At 50.7% G+C, this 17,013-nt stretch overlaps 1 protein-coding gene across 3 annotated transcripts; it reads right to left on the bottom strand.

Annotated features, from left to right (window-relative positions):
* Positions 1 to 5,944: 5,944 nt before the first annotated feature.
* Positions 5,945 to 16,989, bottom strand: LOC311582522 (sperm flagellar protein 1-like). Of its 3 annotated transcripts, none has more exons than XM_084755665.1 (7): positions 16,783 to 16,983; positions 16,300 to 16,411; positions 15,061 to 15,238; positions 14,364 to 14,557; positions 13,758 to 13,854; positions 6,223 to 9,409; positions 5,945 to 6,169 (listed from the first exon to the last, which is right to left on the bottom strand). In XM_084755665.1, the coding sequence occupies exons 1-6, from the start codon at positions 16,916 to 16,918 to the stop codon at positions 9,269 to 9,271; spliced, it is 858 nt and encodes a 285-aa protein (XP_084611791.1). In that variant the 5' UTR covers positions 16,919 to 16,983; the 3' UTR covers positions 5,945 to 6,169; positions 6,223 to 9,268. The 3 variants fall into 3 exon arrangements, with proteins under 3 accessions (XP_084611791.1, XP_084611793.1, XP_084611792.1); XM_084755667.1 differs by having other exon boundaries at positions 15,061 to 15,172; positions 16,783 to 16,981; XM_084755666.1 differs by lacking the exons at positions 5,945 to 6,169; positions 6,223 to 9,409 and adding an exon at positions 10,943 to 12,288 and having other exon boundaries at positions 16,783 to 16,989.
* Positions 16,990 to 17,013: the final 24 nt, after the last annotated feature.

Below are 17,013 nucleotides of genomic sequence, written 5' to 3'. Positions count from 1 at the left end.
TAGGAATGGTCTGGGTCCCCTGTTGTTAGATTCAAGGACGCTGTCCTTGAACAACGAAGGGCAGGCATAGACCTCAGTAGACAGGTTGACCGCAGCTCTAAGATCACATGCTGTTCAGTGTGTCAGAGACCAGTGGACATGTAAGGTGGTGCTGCATGCATGCACACGTATGAATTTGTCCGGTGGGAGGCCATGCATGCCAATGAGTGAATGGGGACTCAGGCTTAAATTTGGGGTAAGAGAAATGACGAGAAGACTTGGGCAGCTTCAGGCAGGGTAAGGGTGAAAGGTGTTCCAGGGTCCCATTGCCCCTCAGCCCTCCACAGCTAAGTCTGGGAGGCATGGCAGAACTGTATAGAAAGACCAAGCCCATGAAGCAGTACACCTGGCTGAGGTAAGGGGTGGCTGGAGCAGGTGCCCAAGGTTTGGGGTAGGGGATGGGGGGCCACCAGGACACAGGGGTGATGGAATGAGAGAGAGTCATTAGGTTTCAGGCAGAGTTCAGGGAGGGTCTGGCTGTCCCTGGCAAGCTACAGCACACAAGGCAGGCACAGGTGGCACCTGCTGCCTTCTGGCCTGTGGCCTATTCTCATACACTGCTCTGGGATCCCAGGTTAGCCAAAGGCGTTGCATTGCTGCCCAGGCTGTACTCCGGGGCTGCTGTCCTGGGTGGTATCTGCAGAATAAGGGGGCACCGTGGAGACCCGCACCCACAGACCACCCTGCTGTCTTTATCCCACCTATCCTTCTTTCATTTAGCCAGTTCAAGGGACAAAGTGATGTCATTAGTAGGGGTGGTCAGCAAAGATCCCCATTTTTCCTGGTGGAGGTGTGATGACACAGTAAGGCAGCAACCAACCATCATCCACACTTGGTCACACCCACAGCTCCTCCAGGGCTCTTTTATCTTTTTTAATTTGAATTTTAACTTTTGGTTCGGTGTTTTGGTTTTTCGAGACAGGGTCTCTCTTTGTATGCCTGGCTGTCTTGGACTTGCTTTGTAGACCAGGCTGGCCTTGAACTCACAGAGATCCACCTGCCTTTGCCCCGGGTGCTGGGATTACAGGTGTGCTCTCGGCCTCTTTTATCTTTTATAAATGCGTATGTCCTTTTCAGTCTGTGAAAATGTATTTCGGAAACACACATGAACAAGCAACAGCAGGGCGGCGCTCTCTCGCAGGCCTGTAAGGAGCCATTATTTTCACCTTTCCTATTATCTATAAAACAGAGCAGTATTTTGGAAAGTCTGAATCGGACAGAAAAGAGGTGATTAGTTTCAACTGTGTTGAGTTTTTGTTTGTTTGTTGGTTGGTTTTTGTCCAGCCTGTGTTTAGGACACCTTTTTCCCTATACTGCTCCCACACCCCTTGGGTGTGTATGTGTGTGTGTGTGTTTGTTTGTTTGTTTGTTTGTGTGTTTGTGTGTGTGTTTACTGTCTACCTCAATTGTTTTCCATCTTAGTTTTTGAAAAGGGATTCCTTTTTTTTTGGTTGTTTTTGTTTTTCAAGAAAGGGCTTCTCTGTATAGCCTTGGCTGCCCCCAACTTGCTTTGTAGACCAGGCTGGCCTCAAACTCATAGGGACCCACCTGCCTCTGTCTCCTGAGTGCTGGGATTACAGGCATGTGTCACCATGCCTGGCAGGAAGGGGTTCTTACTAGCCTGGAACTTGCCAATTAGACTAGACTAGCTGTCTACCAGCTATAGCTACCCTTTGTCATTCCCCCTGCCCCCCACCCCCTACCCCACAAAGAGCTGAGATTACAGGCATGGGATGAGCTTTTATGTAGGTTCTGGGGATGCACATTCATATTTCTGAGCATGTGTGGCAAGCACTTTACTGATTAAGCCATGTCTTCAGCACCTTGTCTCCACATACTTTCTACACGTGACCTGCCTTTCATGCATGCTCGTGGGGAAGTCCTGATAGGTCCTGCTGACAATTGCTCTGAGTTTACCATGGAGAGATGCAGCCCAGAGGGAGGGGCCCCCGGAACAGCCTCAGACACTACGAGCATCAGAACTCCTCAGGGGCAACTCTGGGGCATGGTCCCTCACAGGGCAAGGCACGCTCATAGACACCTCTCACTTCAAACAAGCTGCCCACAAGCTCCCCTGTTTGTCCCTAGCCTCTGCTCTGATGACATTGTACGTATTAGGTCTGCTGGCACAATCTCCAGCTTAACCTAAAGTGGTGGCGCTCACCTTTGATCTCAGTACTCTGGAGGCAGAGGCAGGTAGATTGCTGTGAGTTCAAGGCCAGCCTGGTCTACAAAGCAAGTCTAAAACAGCCAAGGCTACACAGAGAAACCGTCTAGTAAAGCAAAGCAAAGCAAAACCAACAACCAAACAAACAAAACAAACAAACAAACAAAAAAACAGAAAAAAACCTAGAGCAATTTAAATGAACATTTCAGGTTCTAAGTGATGTTTTTTGTTTTAATGTGATGCCACACCCAGATCTAAGTGAATTTCTAAAAGTATTTGTTTTTAATTATGAACTTGAAGAGTGCAGAAGAGCATGTCAGATCTCCTGGAGCTGGAGTTCCAGGCAGTTATGGGTTGTCGAAATCGAAGTCTGGTCCTCTGCAAGCACTTAACTGCTCAGCCATTTCTCCAGCTCCTTAAGTGGGCTTTAAAGGAAAGCTCGTGATAACAGGTTGTTTCAGCAATAGCTATCACTTTGCATTTCACAACTTTCGCCCAGCTATTTTTCTCTAAAACCTGTTTAGATTGCTGCAGGATAGTTAACCCATGCGGAGCCAGACACTCAGTGATTAAAGAGCACGGCCATGCCATACCTACCTCTCCTAGCACCCAGTACCTGTGGACCACATCACCCAGTGAGCCCCACCCTTTTAAGGTTCCCGTTTTCAGGCAGGCAGGTTTCTCATCCTATTTCTTGCTCATTACTCTCCCTTGGGGCCTGGGAGGGCTGCAGGCCACACAAGGGCATGAGCACTCCGGGGTGCTTAGAGGGCTTTTCACATTTGTCTAGGGTTGAGGAGAGCACTGGTTTCCTGGCTTTCTCTACTGGAAACGGCATCTTTGTTGTTATTGAAGCACCAGGCGCACCTCACGAGCACGCCCAGCAGAGACTGACCCAGCATTGTTTGTGTCTTTGTCCACATTGGAGGGGCTCCACATCCCTGGTGCCCTCTCTAGAAGACTTTGCAAATGGTTGTTGTGAACATCAACACAAGCCCTCAAGTCCTTTCTAGAGAGGAAGGGGAGGACATTAAAGGGAAATGAGAAAAACCAAACTTCTTGGAAGGAAGAGAGATGCCCAGACTGGCCTCTTGGGGTCATCCTGAGCCGGAGGGTGGCTGATCTTTGCTGAACAGTCAGCAGCAAATGTGCTAACCACCTTCAATCCATCAGTCTGAAGCAAACCCCGCTGGTGTCACCCTGGTAGACCTAGGGAGCAATTGTTTCCTCATTTGCAAATGAGGAAGCTGCTCAGCTGGGCCCCAAGGTCTCTGCAGACACTGCGAGCGCACAGAAGCGTTTATCAGCAGTTCATTTACATCCTTGTGTGTCCTTGAGGGCTAGTGGAGGTTTAGGGCCAAAGCAGCCTGGAACCGGCTCAGCCACTTTCCCAATATGCCAATCAAAGAGACCGGGAGTGGTGAAGGGTGGAGAAAGGGGTTTCATCAGAGCGGATACATTGGGAATAAGAGAAAACTTGGGGTTTAGTGACCCAAATCCATCTTCAAGGAGCAAGTGGGTGCTTTAAGATGCTACAGAAAAGGGAAACAAGAGAGGGGCTAGGCTGGTGGAGCAATGTGACTCTGGCCCGGCCAGGGGTCTGTCTGATTGGTCAAGATCCCAGTTCTGCAGCTGTCATCATCGTCATCACTTCAGGAAGTGTGCTCACTGCTGTTCTGGGTGCCGCCCCCCCTCACCCCCTCACCCCCCCCCCCGCCGCTGTCATGAAAGTCGTCCTTTTTGGGGGAGTGTGATAAGTCCTGCAAGTGTCATTCCCGTTTTGTCCCTTCTTGTAAGGGTGTTCAGTGAGTGCTGACACCCCTAGAATGCACTGACTGTAACTGCAGGGGTGACGCAGGAAGGGGAAGCTAAGGAGGCAGACAACAGCCAAGAATGGATAATGGAGTGAGTTGGTGACTCGGTGGTGTGTTTTCCCTAAAGCGCCCAGAAATGTCTCTAAGACAGACAATGGTGACTCATGACTATGATCTCAACACCCCAGTGGCGGAAGCAGGACACATGTCAGGAGTTTGGGGCCATCTGAATAGGATTGCTTCAAGTCTGGGGCCGGTCAGAGTTATAGAACAAGACCCTATCTCAGAAAACGAACAGCTTGGTGTTGTCACCCAGGCCATTAATTCTAGCACTCAGAGACAGAGGTGGATGGATCTCTATAAGTTCAAGACCAACTTCATTTATATGAGACTGTATTTAAATGTTTTTGGCTTTGGTTTTTGGTTTTTGGTTTTTCGAGACAGGGTTTCTCTGTGTAACAGTCCTGGTTGTCCTGGACTTGCTTTTGTAGACTAGGTTGGCCTTGAACTCACAGCGATCCACCTGCCTCTGCCTCTGAGTGCTGGGACTAAAGGTGTGCGCCACCACACCTGGCTGAGAGCATATTTAAGAAAACAGGGGAATAAAGGTACTAGGATTCCAAGTGTGTACCACCACATCGAGAGTGAATCCTATGGGCACTTAATTTGTTTTGGTCTTTTTCCTATTACTTTTATTGCATAGCAGGAACAACTATAAAATAAAATTTAAAAAGCAAACACCCAGGGCTACACACTGGGTCCTGTGGCTCCATTTAGCCTTTCTCCTTCTACACAGCCAGCTTTTCATGGACTTAGCTTCTGCCCTAAGTTCATGGAGATATTTCCACTAAATGAGAAGGGACATTAGCTGGTTCTTCGTACCTCACCAGAAAGTCTAGTTTCTCTGAACTGGGGCTGAAACTGGGTGTTTCCATATGCAGCCACTAAGTGAGGCCTGGCCTCACTTCCAGGGGTTTTGGAGACAGTATTGCAGGCTGACCTCCAGCAACCACTTCTATTTAGTTTTGAGGAAATCAGGTGTCTCTGCCCCAGGTTGGGGAGGTGTAGGTCTCAGCTGCCCTTCAAGGACTGTTTTTTTATTTTGGTTTGGTTTTTGTTTGTTTGGTTGGTTTGGTTTTTTGAGACAGGGTTTCTCTGTGTAGCCGTGGCTGTCCTAGACTCACTTGCTTTGTAGACCAGGCTGGCCTCGAACTCACAGCGATCCACCTGCCTCTGCCTCCCAAGTGCTGGAATTAAAGACATGCACCACCACCGCCTGGCTCAAGGACTTCTTTATGTGGGTGCAGAAGGACATTTTTTTAAAAATATTTTTTATTTATTTAATTTTAATTTATGTGTGTTGGTGTGAGGGTGTCAGATCTTGGAGTTACAGACAGTTGTGAGCTGCCACGTGGGTGCTGGGAATTGAACCCGGGTCCTTGGGAAGAGCAGACAGTGCTCTTAACCACTGAGCCATCTCTCCAGCCCCAGAAGGACATTTTTAATGACCATTAAATTCTAAAGAGCTCAGGGGCAGGCTGCATGCCCTTACTCCAAGCACTCAGGAGGCAGAGGCAAATGGATCTCCGTGAATTTGAGGCCAGCTTGGTCTACATGAGAGTTCCAGAACAGCCAGGGCTACAAAGAGACTCTGTCTCAAAACAAATATTTTCAGGGTCAAGATGTCTTGACATAATATGTCAGATCCCTGAAGCAAGAAACCCTGAGACCAAGGTAAGAAAGTCAGTTGGATCATGAAAGCTAGAGAAAACCCAGAGACCGCCCCAGGAGCCTTCCTGGAGTCACGCCAGCAGCGTGCTTTCTCTCCAACGATCCTCGTAAATCTGAGGTGGCTGGACTTCCATTCTTCATTTGTCCTCAACTCTTTTTTTTTTTTTTTTTTTTTGGTCTATTTATTATCGGGAACTTGCTCTATAGATAAGGCTGACCTCGAATTTACAGAAATCTGCTTGCCTCTGCCTCTCAAGTGCTGGGATTAAAGGCTTGTGTCACCACCACCAGGTTTGTCCTTGGTTAGGATAAAGGCCTCAGGGGACTCCCAGCTCTGTAATCTGGGTTACTCCTGTATTTGCAGTCCCACAATTCTCCTCCAGGTGGCACCCTAAGCCCTCAGCTCGTCGTTTCCCGCCTCCCCCCCACCTCAGCTTTTAGAAACCAGGTGCCCCTAGCGAAGATAAGTACATAAACATTGTCCCTGAGGCAAGCAGCCTGCTGAATTAGAGCAGCTCCAACCTCCTCACCTCCAGAACTGTAGTTTGTAACTGTTAGTTTTGTCAGCTTCAGTCTAGAATCACTTGGGAAGAGAGTAGCAATGAAGGGTTGCCTAAGGCACGTCTGTGAGACTATCTTGGTTACATTAATTGTGGTGGGAAGATCTGCCCACTGTGGGTGGGACCATTCCCTGGGCTTGGGTCCTGCACTGTATAATAAAGCAAGCAAGCTGAGCATAAGCATGCATGCATTCTTTTCTCTGTGTCTGACTATGGGTGCAATAGGACCAGCTCCCTTACACTTTTTTTTTCTCCCTTACACTTCTACTGCTGTGACTTCTCCACTGTGACAGACTAGAACCTGGACTCTCAGTTGAAATAAACTCTTTTCTCTTTTAGGTTGCTTTTTGTCAGGGTATGTTGTCACAGTAACTGGAAAATGAAGCTGAGACACAGCCCTGTGTGGAGACTCTATATGGACAGATGGCATGGGTGGTGCTCCTGAGAAGACACTGGCTCACAAGAGGTGGTCAAATGATATCATGGTCATGGATGAAAAAGAGGAACCCTAGAATTCTCTGTGTAGCCTTGGCTGTCCTAGACTCACTTTGTAGACCAGGCTGGCCTCGAACTTACAGCGATCCATCAGCCTGCCTCTGCCTCCCAAGTGCTGGGATTAATGGCATGTGCCTTCACCGCCCAACCCTAGAATTCTCAATCCTGGTCTTTGCTGCTCCAAGGCAAAGCCAGCAGGAGCCAGACAATCCTCAGGACGGCCCCCAGCCCCCAGGCGCAGTAGCCCAGGGTTCAGCATCTTGTGGGGGTGGCACCACTAAGCCACCACTGTGGTCCTGCCTCCTGCTCTTGAATGACTAGGTGGCTTCTTTCAGCTCACCTTGGAGCGGGTATCTTAGTTCCTCGTGCCAGGGGAAATTCCAGCTCGAGTCAGGTCTCTGCCCCACCTGTTCTACTCTGGGTGCTTCCTGGAGCGGGGCTTTGGGTGGGCAAGCCAGGGCTTGCCTATGAAACACCTGAGGCACCGGTTACCTAAGCCCCACTTGTTTATCTCTGTTTCTCCTTGGCAGAACGCGGGCTCCAGTATTGATTGAGTGGGTCCCGCCCTGAGGGAGTGACATGATTACCCTGAAGTCTTGTTTTCTGTTTTTCCAGTTACACTCTTTCGGCCCCAGAGCCTATCAGTTGGCTCCGGCGGCAGTGCTGGATGAGGGAGGAGCAGACAGCGCAGGGCACACTGCTTGTCCTACCAACATGGAAGCCACAGCTTCTCAGCCCCCTGGACTGTAACCCTGCCATCCATCTTGAGGCTACCATCACCATGGCAACCTCTACTGGCCATCACATTGTACAAACATAGGGTCACATACACAATCACACAGTGTCACCGTCACAAAGTACCACACAGTCAGATACACAGCCACGCGCTGCCGCATACACTCAAAATGACACGTGGTTATATGTAATCACACATTGTCACAGCATCAGGCACATTGTCACACAGTGTTACCTATAGTTAGACACAGTATCACACTGTCACATATACAGTCACACACATTGTCCCGGAAAACTTAACACAAAAGTCCACAACACTGGCCTCCCTTCCTGCAAGGCATAATGCTAACAGGGCTAGTCTTCCTAATCATCAAAGAAGGAGCCTCCACGTGCATGTAACAGTGTTTGTGTGTGATACAATGTCTACTCATGCAAACATGTGCGTGTAGCTGGCCCAGAGAAACTGCCCTGAATTATCACTGCATGAGTGGGTGTGGAGGGCTGGCCAGGCCTAGAGCTGTCTGAGCCTGTGATGACTGAGCACCTTGGCCCTTCCCTGTTCTTCCTGCCTCCCTGAGATAGAAGCAAGGCTTTAGATCTAGTACTGTGGAAACACCATCTGGGAGGTTCTCCAGCACTTTAAGGAAGATTTTCCTCTTGGACACTAGGAGTCTATACATGTCACATGCAACAGAGGTGTCCCCCTCCGTCCGCAGTGTACTTTGGCTAATGGAAGAACGTTGGGGCTACTCTCCTGGAGGTCCCCTGCCTCAGCTTGGAACAAAGCATCAAGTTTTCCCAATCAGCCGACCAGAGATGAGCAAGGCTGACAGAGCCAGCTAGCGGACACTGCCTCCCTGACTAGTGCTCTGAAAGGTGACTCAGTAGAACGGGTGGTAGGCCCTTTGGCTAATGACGTGCCTCTGACTCAGGAAGGAAACTGTGCCTGGAACTCTGGCAGTTGTAAAACTGTGACCTCAGTCTGAGGTTTCTGAGACTACTTCCTGAGATCCTTAGAGGCCAGCCATGGCCTAAAGGCACAGAGAAAGTTGGTTCCAAGGAGAGTGGTAGCTATGGAGGAGTGGAGGAGGCCCCATGTAAGTCCCACTGTGAATAGATGAGCAGGGCAGCTAAGCAGTATCCAGGCATGCCCACCCCACTGCGATGGAGTTGCTGTCCAGAAATGTGATGTCGCAGAGGCTAAAGGCAGCAGACACGTCTTGGAACCAAAGAGCAGTACAGCTTGCTGTGGCCATCCAGGCCCAGAATTCTGGTCCACCTGGCTCCCCAAATCTTCAGGGCAAAGTATGTACCCAGACTGCCTTAGAAGGGGTACGGACGGCATCCTCTCCTACAGCCTTTCCTCTTGCCACGTCCTGAAACCTTCCCCTTTGTGTCCCCCTGCAGTGGAAAAGTCCAGCAGGCTCAGGCCTGCCAAATCTTCCAGGGGTCCCATCGGTGGAATCTCTAGAAAACTTCAGGGCGGCTGTCACAGGGGGCCGCATGGTTTACAGTCTCCACCTACCGTGGAAGGCGACCCGGAGACACTACACGTACCAGGACCTCACAAATGCAGCAATCAGTAATGATGACAAAATACTGGGGGACGGGGAGAACCAAATGCAAATCTGTCCAAACTTGTCTGCAGTCCCAGGGTGCTCTGGCCTCTACACCTGTTCCTACACTCACACAGAGACTGTGCGATTAGGGAGAGGCTCCAGCTGGGCTCAGGGTCCAGGTCTTAATGATTCTGGATGGGGGCCCCTCCAGAGCTGATGCTCCTCAGGTCCAGATCTCATCAGCTCCCAGATCCGTTGGTCCTTCAGCTGTACCAGGTGCTCCAACCTCATCACCTTCATCTGCAAAATCTTCAGAAAGCACACAAGTCTGAAAGTTTCCTGAGAAGTCCCCTTACCTGCCAGTTAGACCATGGGCAGCTCCATCCTCTAGGAATGAATGTCCAACCTCAGGTCTCATGGCAGAGGGGACAGCACCAGAGGCCCTTTGTGGGGCCACTGGGAAAGACAAACAGTAGGATTCTTGAGCAAGATTCTACAGCCAATGAGCCCGAGGAGTTTGGGGGGGGAGAGGGGAGGGAGAGATGGGGGGAGGGGAGAGACACTGTCAGGCCATGGATGGCTGGTTTTCCTTCTCCTGCTCCTTGCTGGGATCCCCCTGGCCTCCCAGCCTGGAAGGACCAGATGTAGGGTAGGTAGGGGCAGGGGCAAGGGCAGGGGTGGGGGGCGGCAGGGGCAGGGACTGAGCCTTTTTTGCTGTGAGCCCAGCACCTAGTTGGGCAGGTACGCAGGGCACACTTGCGGAGCCAGCAGCCGGCTGACAGGTATGTGGCTGTTGTACTGTCTGTTCACCACGTACCTCCAAAAGTTGATGACTCAAGAATAAGCGAAGTGGGGCTGGAGATATCTCCATGGTTAAGGTCAAGAGTGCATACTCGCCGGGCGTGGTGGCGCACGCCTGTAATCCCAGCACTCAGGAGGCAGAGGCAGGTGGATCGCTGTGAGTTCCAGGCCAGCCCTGGTCTACAAAGTGAGTCCAGGACAGCCAGGGCTACACAGAGAAACCCTGTCTCTAAGCCAGATGGTGGTAGCACACGCCTTGAACCAGAGCACTCAGGAGATAGAGGAAGGCAGATATCTGAGTTTGAGGCCAGCCTGGTCTACAAAGAGTTCCAGGACAGCCAGGGTGACACAGAGAAACCCTGTGTTGAAAAATTAAAGAGTGCATACTCTTTTTTAAATTTTTTTTTTTAAGAAGGCAGTATCTCTCTCTCTCTTTTTTTTTTTTTAAGGTTTTATTTATTTATTAATACACACGCCAGAAGAGGGCACCAGATCTCATTATAGATGGTTTTGAGCCACCATGCGGTTGCTGGGAGTTGAACTCATGACCTCTAGAAGAACAGACAGTGCTCTTAACCTCTAAGCCATGTCTTCAGCCCCAAGCGTGCATACTCTTGCTGGGTTTGGTGGTGTATACTTTTAATCTCAGTATTTGGGGGGACAGAGGCAGGTGGATCTCTGAATTTGAGGCCAGCTTGATCTACATAGTGAGTTTAAGGACAGCCAGAGCTATGTAGAGAGACCCTGTCTAAAAAAAAGGATATATATGTGTGTGTGTGTGTGTGTGTGTGTGTGTGTGTGAGTGTGTGTGTATGTATGTATGTGTGTGTGAGTGTGTGTGTGTATGTATGTATGTGTGTGTGAGTGTGTGTCTGTGTGTGTGAGTGTGTGTGTGTGAGTATATGTCTGTGTGTGTATATGTATGTGTGTGTGTGTGTCTGTGTATGTATGTGTGTGAGTGTGTGTCTGTGTGTGTGTATGTGCGTGTGTGTGTATGTATGTGTGTGTGAGTATGTGTCTGTGTGTATGTATGTGTGTGTGTATCTGTGTATGTATGTGTGTGAGTGTGTGTCTGTGTGTGTGTGTATGTGCGTGTGTGTCTCTGTGTGTGTGTATGTGCGTGTGTGTCTCTCTGTGTGTGTGTGAGTGTGTGTGTGTACTGGTAACCTCTTAGAGAAGTTCAGAGTTGGGTGTCTACCACCCACATCAGGTAGCTCAGAAGCTCCCATAACTCCAGCTCCTGGACAATCGGATGCATCCAGTCTCCATAGGTATCTGCACTTAAGTGCACAAATCCACATATACACAAAATTTTAAATTTCTTTTTGGGGGGGACTGTGCTTCTCTATGTAGCCCTGGCTGTCCAGGAGCTTTCTATGTAGACCAAGCTGGCCTTGAAGTCATAGAGATCCTCCTGCCTCAGCCTCTAGAGTGCTGGAATTAAAGGCGTGTGTCACCTGCCCAGCTACCTATAGTTGTTTTTAAAAAAATTAAATAAGAAAGAATAAGTGAAGGAAGCTAGGGATGGTGGCATACACCTGTAATCCTACTTGTGGGGAGGCAGAGACTCGGGGTGCGGGTGGGGAGGGGGTATCACTGAAAATCCAAGGCCACTCTGGCTATTTAGCAAGACTCAGCCTCAAGAAACTGAACAGACAAAAGTGAACGTTCAGAAAGATCAGCCTGACCCTCCCTGCCCTGGGCACAGTGGCATGACAGACCTATCAGCTGGGGCATCCGTTGTCCCTCTGTGCCTGTTTGAAGGATGACCTTGTCTCACACCAGACCCCCAGACCCCACCATGCACCTTGGGCAGAAAAACTGGATCTGTCTCATTCCCGTGGAGTGTGAAGGAAGGCATGTGTGGAGCAGGGTGAGGAGCCAGCCTCATAGCAGACAATGAGAGACAAGGCCCTTCCCTGGACCCGAGGAGTGTGACACTGTTCACAGCCAGTGCATAAAGCCTGTATTCTGCACACCTTCCCACTACTCTTCGTTCAGAGACAAACTGAAAAGCCGGGACACTGTGCCTAGGTCCAGCAATGGAGTCCAACGCACACGGCTCAGCCATGGGCTTGTTATGCCCTGTCTATCACCAGACAGTTCTCCTATGACTATGAAGAGACTCCAACTCTTCAACTCCAAAGCTGTGTATCTCACTTAGGGACGATTTGCAAGTGGTAGTCAATCCGTAAGTGGCAAGTTGAGTGTCAGCCCTTAAATGGCATGTTGGTCTGTTCATCTCTGAGTCTTCAATTAAGAATTACGGTTCCCTTGGTCAGCATTTGAGCCAGGGCGACAGTGGGAGGGCTGTGCTGTGGGCAAGCGGGGCGCACAGAGGCGGCAACAGCTTCAGTTCTCTTTACTGCTTCCTTTCTACTACTTCTCTGTAAGTCCAAAGCCACAGTAATATAACATCACCTTCCTGTTTTCACAAGAGGATAACTCATCAAGATTTGGGTACATACTCAGGAACTGAGATGGCATGCAATTTCCGGCAGCCCCTGGGACTCTGAGGCCTCTTGGCCCAGAATGTCCATCCTCCCCATTGTCTTAGCTCTCTGTGCTCCCAGGATACAGGGAGGGGAAAGAAATAGTAAGGGGTGTTGGAAGTTCCTGGTGAAAGAGCAGGTGTGTGCCTGCAGAACCAAACGTACATCAGAGAGCAAGGCACGTACCACACAACCGGACATATACGACACAACTGTGTACTCACAGGGCCAGGGGTACATCCACAGAACCAGACATGCATCTGCAGTACCAGACGTTAGCACACAAAGCCAGGTGTGCACTGCAGGACCATATATGCATTACAGAATAAGCTGTGTATCACAGAGCCAAATGTGCACTTCAGAGCTAAGTGTGTTCTATAGAGCCAGATGGGCACCAAAGCTAGGCATGCACCGCACATCTAAATGTTCACAAAGATCCTCAGGGGGCTTGTTTCCAAGGCCCTGGCCTTTGGAGATGGAGGGAAACACAAGACCCAGTTCAGGCTAGTGGTCCAGGCAGCATCTTACTCTATGTACTTTCCAGGTGTTCCCCACAGTATCTGCTCCCTGAGATGGCCCTCAGTCCACAGTATAATTCTGTACTCCTGTGCTGCCCTTGGGTCTGGTGTGGACAGGACCAAGGAAGCAGGTGATGAGTACATTAGGGGTCCACCATATCTTTTCTGCCTCTGAGAAGGACTGAAATACTTCCCAGACTAGACTCAAATTGGAGGCAGGCTGGCCTTGAACTCACGGTGATCCTCCTGTCTCTGCATCTCTGAGTGCTGGGATTAAAGGCATGTGACACTACAGCAAGCATTTTTTTTTTTTTTGGTTTTTGGATACAGGGTTTCTCTGTGTAGCCTTGGCTGGCCTGGACCCGCTTTGTAGACCAGGCTGGCCTCGAACTCACAGCAATCCATCTGCCTCTGCCTCTCGAGTGCTGGGATTAAAGGCGTGTGCCACCACGCCCGGCTCAGCAGGCATTTTTCAAAACAGGGTTTCTCTGTGTACCCTTGTCCTTCCGTCCCGGAAGTTGCTCTGTAGGCCAGGCTAGACTTGAACTCACAAAGATCCCACTTGCCTCTGCTGGGATTAAAGGCATTTGCTACCACTGCCTGGGCACTAAATAATCGAAAGGATGTTGATTCTCTCTGGTCAGGTACCTGCGCCGCCACCAGTCCCCGTCCCTCCCCTTCCCCCTTCCCCTTCCCTGCCCCCCCCCCTTACACCCTTCACTGGGTCAGTGCCAGCTCTGCAGAAACTCAGCCAAGGAGTGTGAAACTGGGGCAGTGGGTCCCTCTGCATCTTTGTCTTGCAGCTCAGAATGGCTAGGCAGCAAGGGATGCCCAGCAGGACCGTACCTTGACTGTCTCCTGCAGAAGGGCTAGCGCTTGCTCCTTATCCTCCAACTGCTGCTGGGTGCTGGCCAGGTCACCCCAGAGCCCTTCAATTAGGTCCCTGAAAGGTAAACACTGACCTTTAATCCGGGATAGGGATCATAAGGAGGTGGGCAGGGATAATTTGAGAATAAGTGTCCACCCTCTGCGAGCACAGCAGCCCCATTTTCTCCAAGTCCCTTTGATTCTGAAGGGTCTTCGGGCTGAAGGGGGTTGGAGGGCTCTGTAGGCCTGAATGACAAATAGACACCATCAGCTCAGGATCTTGCTTCTGACGGGTACCCACTAGTGACAGTGCATATGGATGATGGCAGGGGACATGGTCCATAGCAGGTAAAGCAGACTCAGGAGTTACCATGGAAGGACTTGGTCCTATCCTGGTATCAGGGCCTATTGCATAGCCCTGGAAACCTCAGAAATGGCGCTTCTGTTTGAATAATGGCTTCCCTGTAGGGCTCACAGGCTCCCTCTTGCATAGTTGCTCTCTGGGTATTAATGTAGCCAGGACTCTAAGTAGTATGCCTCAGAAGCCCACCAGCCCCTCTGGGCCCAGGATGCACCTGGGCATACCTGTTCTCTTTGGTGAGCTCACGATCGTCATAGGCCCAGCTTTCAGGAACGTAGTGTTCTTCTCTACCAGAGCCCCAGAGGGGCTCTGACAGGCTGCAATTATCTACACTAGGATCTTGAATCCTGGTGGGATGTGGGTGGGAGGTAGGCCCTACCCAAGGTTGGATAGCATCCACACCAGAGTGTCCTGGATCCTACAAAATACAGAAGTTGGGAAGTGAGGTGTAGCAGGGCTGAACACGTCTGGTTTCCATTCTGGGTGTGGTCAGTGGGTAAACTGGAGAAGAGGAGAGGGGGAGGGCTTGGGCTAGTTGTAGTAGGGGCAACTACTAATGTATTCTTTTGGACCATGGGATGCACTTTCCCCCCAAAAGTGTATGGGGGGATTAGGGTGCGCCTTATGGTCCAATTGCTGATTTTACTGTTTTTCTTGTTTTACTGCTCTAAGAACTGGGTTCATCTTATGGTCAGGTGTGTCTTATAGTCCAAAAAATAAAAAAAGTGTTTTCACTGCCCAGGGGAGGTGGCTCAGGCTGGGAAGGAACTGTGAGGAGGCAGGAAGATGTGATGGGTCTAAGTGGCGACTGTGGCCTCACACACAGACTTCATTTCACTCTGGACCAGAGGCACACTCATTTCTCTTTGATTTTCACATAGATTATCTGTGTGCAAAGGGCAACAGACACAGCGGACTTACAGGCTGAATTGACGTGCAGACACTTCCAGCCGCACTGCCGGAGCCTACACGAACAGCTCTGGTCTCTACCTTCTCCCTCAGTGTGCACAGGATAGACTCGATAACTCCAGGCCTGTTGGAGACCACCTTTTGGATGTCAGTTTCTGAGACACACAAGTGCAGCTTGGGAAAGACTTTCCTGAAAAGAGAGAGTAGTGGGGAGGGCGGGTGCTGCCTCAAAGCAGTACCACCAGGGGCTGGGCATTAAGCCCTCCCTACAGTCCCGTTCTCCATGCCTTCGAGCCACCGGACAAACGTCGAGCTTTCTTAGAGAGGACAGGACACCAAGAGCTCCTCTGTGCTCTGTGTGCCCTAGGGGCCCATGGCTATCTCACCCCTGGCCTAGTGAGCCCAGGTCTCAGGAGATCACAGAACGCTTGCTATACCAGGCCATGTTCTCTGCACTTGTTCTTATCTTCCTGAGTGCTTGCCCTGTGCCCTGAAAGTCCCGTTGATACAGCTTACCATGCCTGAAATCTGTGGCTGGACCCTCTCAGGCAACATCACCTCCCTTTGAGGTTTCTTTCTTTCCTTCTTCTTCTTTTTTTTTTTTTTTTTTTTTTTTTTTGGCTTTTTGGCTTTTTGGCTTTTTGAGACAGGCTTTCTCTGTGTAGCCTTGGCTGTCCTGGACTCACTTTGTAGACCAGGCTGGCCTCCAACTCACAGCTATCCACCTGCCTCTGCTAAGATTAAAGGTGTGGGCCACCACCGCCCGGTCCCCTTTGAGGTTTCTTTCTATCTCGATCCTCTCAAATATAAGCCCAAGCCTCAGGCCTGCAATGCCCCTAACCCAATCTAAGCCAATCTTGAGGGTTCTGACACCCCCCCCATACAGCATCCTGGGTGCCGACCCATGGTCCCCACCTTGCTCTGCTCAGTCACTTCCTCGAGCCCTCACTGATTTGACTACACAGAACATGTCTGCCCTACTCTGCCTGGTTGTACTTGGTATCACTTATCACACCAAACATAGAGACAGGGACTTGTTTGAGGACAGTTTGGGAGGTGGAGTGAAACGTGCCTCCACTGACTTGTAAGGGAACAGGCTCCTAGCTGGTAGGCTCTCCTACCAGGGCGCCTCAGGAGCCCTGGTTGTGATAGGGTTCTGGAGGCAAGGACACAGTTAAAGCAGTAAGAGATCCACAGCTGGAGAGAACATCCCTGGGGTCAACCTAGGTGGGCTGAGCTCCCAGGCCTTGCCTGTTGAGAAGGCTCCAATTGCTCAGCTTCTGGTCTGTACTGCAGGCTGGGACGTAGCTGTGCAAATCCACCAGCCGAGGGCGGAAGTGCTTCACAATCTCGGCCACCATCACTGTGGGAATGCGATTGGGTTTGGCTGGCTAAGACCCCGGTTGCAGTTGGTACCCCTGACCACACGATAGGCGCGTGTGGCAAGGGCATGAGCTTGTGCTGGGGAGACCATGATTGTTCCCCAAGAGCCCTCGGTACCGCTGCTAGACTCCAAGACAGACCATGTGGTAGGATGGTCTGAGGAGCTAACACAGCGTGAGAGCCACGGGAGGTCATGTCTGCTACTACCCTTCCTAAGCAGAACAAGTCTGGACTCAAGAACTGCCTCATTCCCCCCACCCCCACCCGTACTAGGGGGCTGGACGCAAGGGTGGCCCTCAGCTCTGAGCTGTCTTCATCATCCGTCCCAAAGCGCCTCTCCCTCCCTCGCACCACCATCACTGAAGTCCCGAGCCAGGTGGCGCTTGGGGCGGCTGAGCGGGAGCTGGTCCAGCCAAGCGCAGAGGTTGTGAATATCCCCAGGCGTTGGCGAGAGCGCAGAAGAGCTCCGCTTGGAAGCACTGAGCATGGTAAAAGAGTGGATCTGTAGCAGCGAAACTCAGCGGAAGAAATCTAGTGAGTTTGGATGGTTGCTGGGAGACGAGACACATCCGGAAGGGGCGG

Source organism: Acomys minous, assembly GCF_964271855.1.
Source record: "Acomys minous genome assembly, chromosome: 2".
Taxonomy (NCBI): Eukaryota; Metazoa; Chordata; class Mammalia; order Rodentia; family Muridae; genus Acomys; species Acomys minous.
Note: the sequence above shows the minus strand (reverse complement) of the source record. Positions and strands in the feature narration are given on the sequence as shown.

Excerpts from the sequence above, each read along its gene's own strand:
- LOC311582522 (XM_084755665.1), bottom strand. The coding sequence starts at position 16,918 with ATGCTCAGTGCTTCCAAGCGGAGCTCTTCTGCGCTCTCGCCAACGCCT. Across the intron at positions 15,239-16,299 it reads AATTGGAGCCTTCTCAACAG|GAAAGTCTTTCCCAAGCTGC; the intron begins GCAAGGCCTGGG and ends CTCTCTTTTCAG. Across the intron at positions 13,855-14,363 it reads GAGCTCACCAAAGAGAACAG|GGACCTAATTGAAGGGCTCT; the intron begins GTATGCCCAGGT and ends TTTACCTTTCAG.